The sequence below is a fragment of the Cornus florida genome, unplaced genomic scaffold (assembly GCF_030987335.1).
Source record: "Cornus florida cultivar Cherokee Brave unplaced genomic scaffold, ASM3098733v1 CherokeeBrave_3.0.0_Hap2_Chr09, whole genome shotgun sequence".
Taxonomy (NCBI): Eukaryota; Viridiplantae; Streptophyta; class Magnoliopsida; order Cornales; family Cornaceae; genus Cornus; species Cornus florida.
Genome location: NW_026775579.1, coordinates 89,752,099 through 89,753,991, shown reverse-complemented (window position 1 = coordinate 89,753,991; position 1,893 = coordinate 89,752,099). Strand labels below are relative to the sequence as shown.

Genomic DNA, 1,893 nt, shown 5'->3' with positions numbered 1-1,893 from the left:
GCACTCCATTCCACACAAGCTTGGTAGTGAATACGCCGAAGACTATGGATGAACTCAATGAAAGAACTGATGGTTTTGTGCGCTTGGAAAAAGAAGAGGCAGCTAACGCTCGAAAGACATCCATCATATCAATAGAAAAGAAAACCCAAGTAAAGATTAGGCAAAAGCAGGCTCAGCCACAGTGTCAGACCTCCTGGAAATCTGAGAAGAGGCCCAGGGAGGAAGAGCTGGTTACTCCATTGTCACCTTAGTAAGGCTTTACTAAGAAAATAAAGATAAGTTCTGATCCCCATTACCAATCAGACAGCCCCTCGAGCAGAGGGACCAGTCTAAGCATTGTGCATTCCATTCTGACTTTGGCTATCAGACTAATGAATGCAGGAACTTAAGGAGACGGGTAAAGATGCTGATAGCCAGAGGGGAGTTCGCAAGTTATATTCAAGGCCCGACGGTAGAACAGAACCGACCGATGGAGCAAGTGAAGAGGAATCAGAAGTTGAGCTCCCTCAACTCGCAATTAGTTCGAATAATTAATGCAATTCACGGTCGGCCTGAACCCATTGAGGAGTCAGATGAACTGCTTCGGACAAGCCTTCGCTAGGCACAGATGAAGAGGAAGATAAGTAGTGTAAACACTCTGTACCAGCAGAGTACATCAACACAGATTAAGTTTAACAGAATCGACTTGTTACGTGTTCAAATTCCTTATGAGGATTCGTTAGTCGTCAGTTTGACAATAGCAGAATGCCTGGTACGACGAGTCCTGATTGATCCTGGAAGTAGCGTGAATGTTATGCCAAGGGACACGTTCGATCAGCTCGAAATAAAACCCGAGAGGCTAAAGCCTACTGCAAATCCCTTGCTAGGGTTTGATGGAAAACGGGTTGAACCTATCGGTATGGTAGAATTCACAGTGCAGGCTGCATAAAGAGTTCTGATAGAGAGTTTTATGGTTGTTGAGATCCATCTATCTTACAACCTTTTGATGGGCATAGGGTGGATTTACAGAGTTCAGGGTGTTCCCTCAACTCTGCACCAGGTAATGAGGTGCCTGGGGCCTGACGGAAATAAGGTGATTGACATTCATGGGGACTAGGTTGCAGCTAAAGAGTGTTATTCTGTGACGATGAAATCCGCTGGAAAAGGAAAAGCACCTATTCGCTCGGCAAGCTCGAGATAGCAATTACAGAAACCTCCACCCATACAGAATGGAGATGAGGAGCCTATGGACCTAACTGAAGAGCCCCTTGCTAATGTGAAGATCCACTATGACAGGCCAGAGCGAACAACCAGAGTGGGAATAAGATTTGCCGAAGAAGAAAAACGGTAGTTAATTGATTTCTTGTCTCAGAATGTTGATGTGTTCGCATGGAGTCATTTAGACATGCCTGGAATCAGTCCTTCTGTATCCTGTCATTCCCTTAACGTTAATCCGACCGTGAAACCTATAAGGCAGAAGCAGAGAAGGTTCACCCCAGAACGCAACCAGATTATAGCCGAGGAAGTTGATAGGTTACTTGATGCAACATTCATTAGCGAAGTACATTACCCAGACTGGGTCTCAAATGTTGTCGTTATGCAAAGAAAAATGACAAATGGCGAGTATGTATTAACTTTACCAATTTAAACAAAGCCTGTCCGAAGGAAAGCTTCCCGCTGCCAAAGATTGATCAAATGGTAGATGCTACCACAGGGTACGAGCGTTTAACCTTCCAGAGTGCTTATTCAGGTTATAATCAAATCCCCATGAACCCCGCTAATGAAGAGAAAACTTCTTTCGTTACCGAACGAGGGACTTACTGCTACAGAGTCATGCCGTTTGGACTAAATAATGCAGGAACAACCTACCAGAAGTTGATCATCAAGATTTTTAAAGATCAGATGGGAAAAACT

General features: G+C 44.3%; 1 protein-coding gene across 1 annotated transcript; it reads left to right on the top strand.

Annotated features, from left to right (window-relative positions):
- Positions 1–607: 607 nt before the first annotated feature.
- LOC132273123 (uncharacterized) lies at positions 608–1,627 on the top strand. The gene is made up of 4 exons (XM_059774149.1): positions 608–896; positions 996–1,072; positions 1,208–1,326; positions 1,375–1,627. Exons 1-4 carry the CDS (start codon positions 608–610, stop codon positions 1,625–1,627), a joined length of 738 nt encoding a protein of 245 aa, XP_059630132.1.
- The last annotated feature ends 266 nt before the right edge of the window (positions 1,628–1,893 follow it).

What these genes read in the sequence shown, in the direction of transcription:
- LOC132273123 (XM_059774149.1), top strand. Translation starts at nt 608, where the DNA reads ATGAAGAGGAAGATAAGTAGTGTAAACACTCTGTACCAGCAGAGTACA. An exon ending in AAAACGGGTTGAACCTATCG is followed by an intron (nt 897 to 995) that starts GTATGGTAGAAT and finishes TGATGGGCATAG; the next exon opens with GGTGGATTTACAGAGTTCAG. An exon ending in TGGGGCCTGACGGAAATAAG is followed by an intron (nt 1,073 to 1,207) that starts GTGATTGACATT and finishes CCACCCATACAG; the next exon opens with AATGGAGATGAGGAGCCTAT.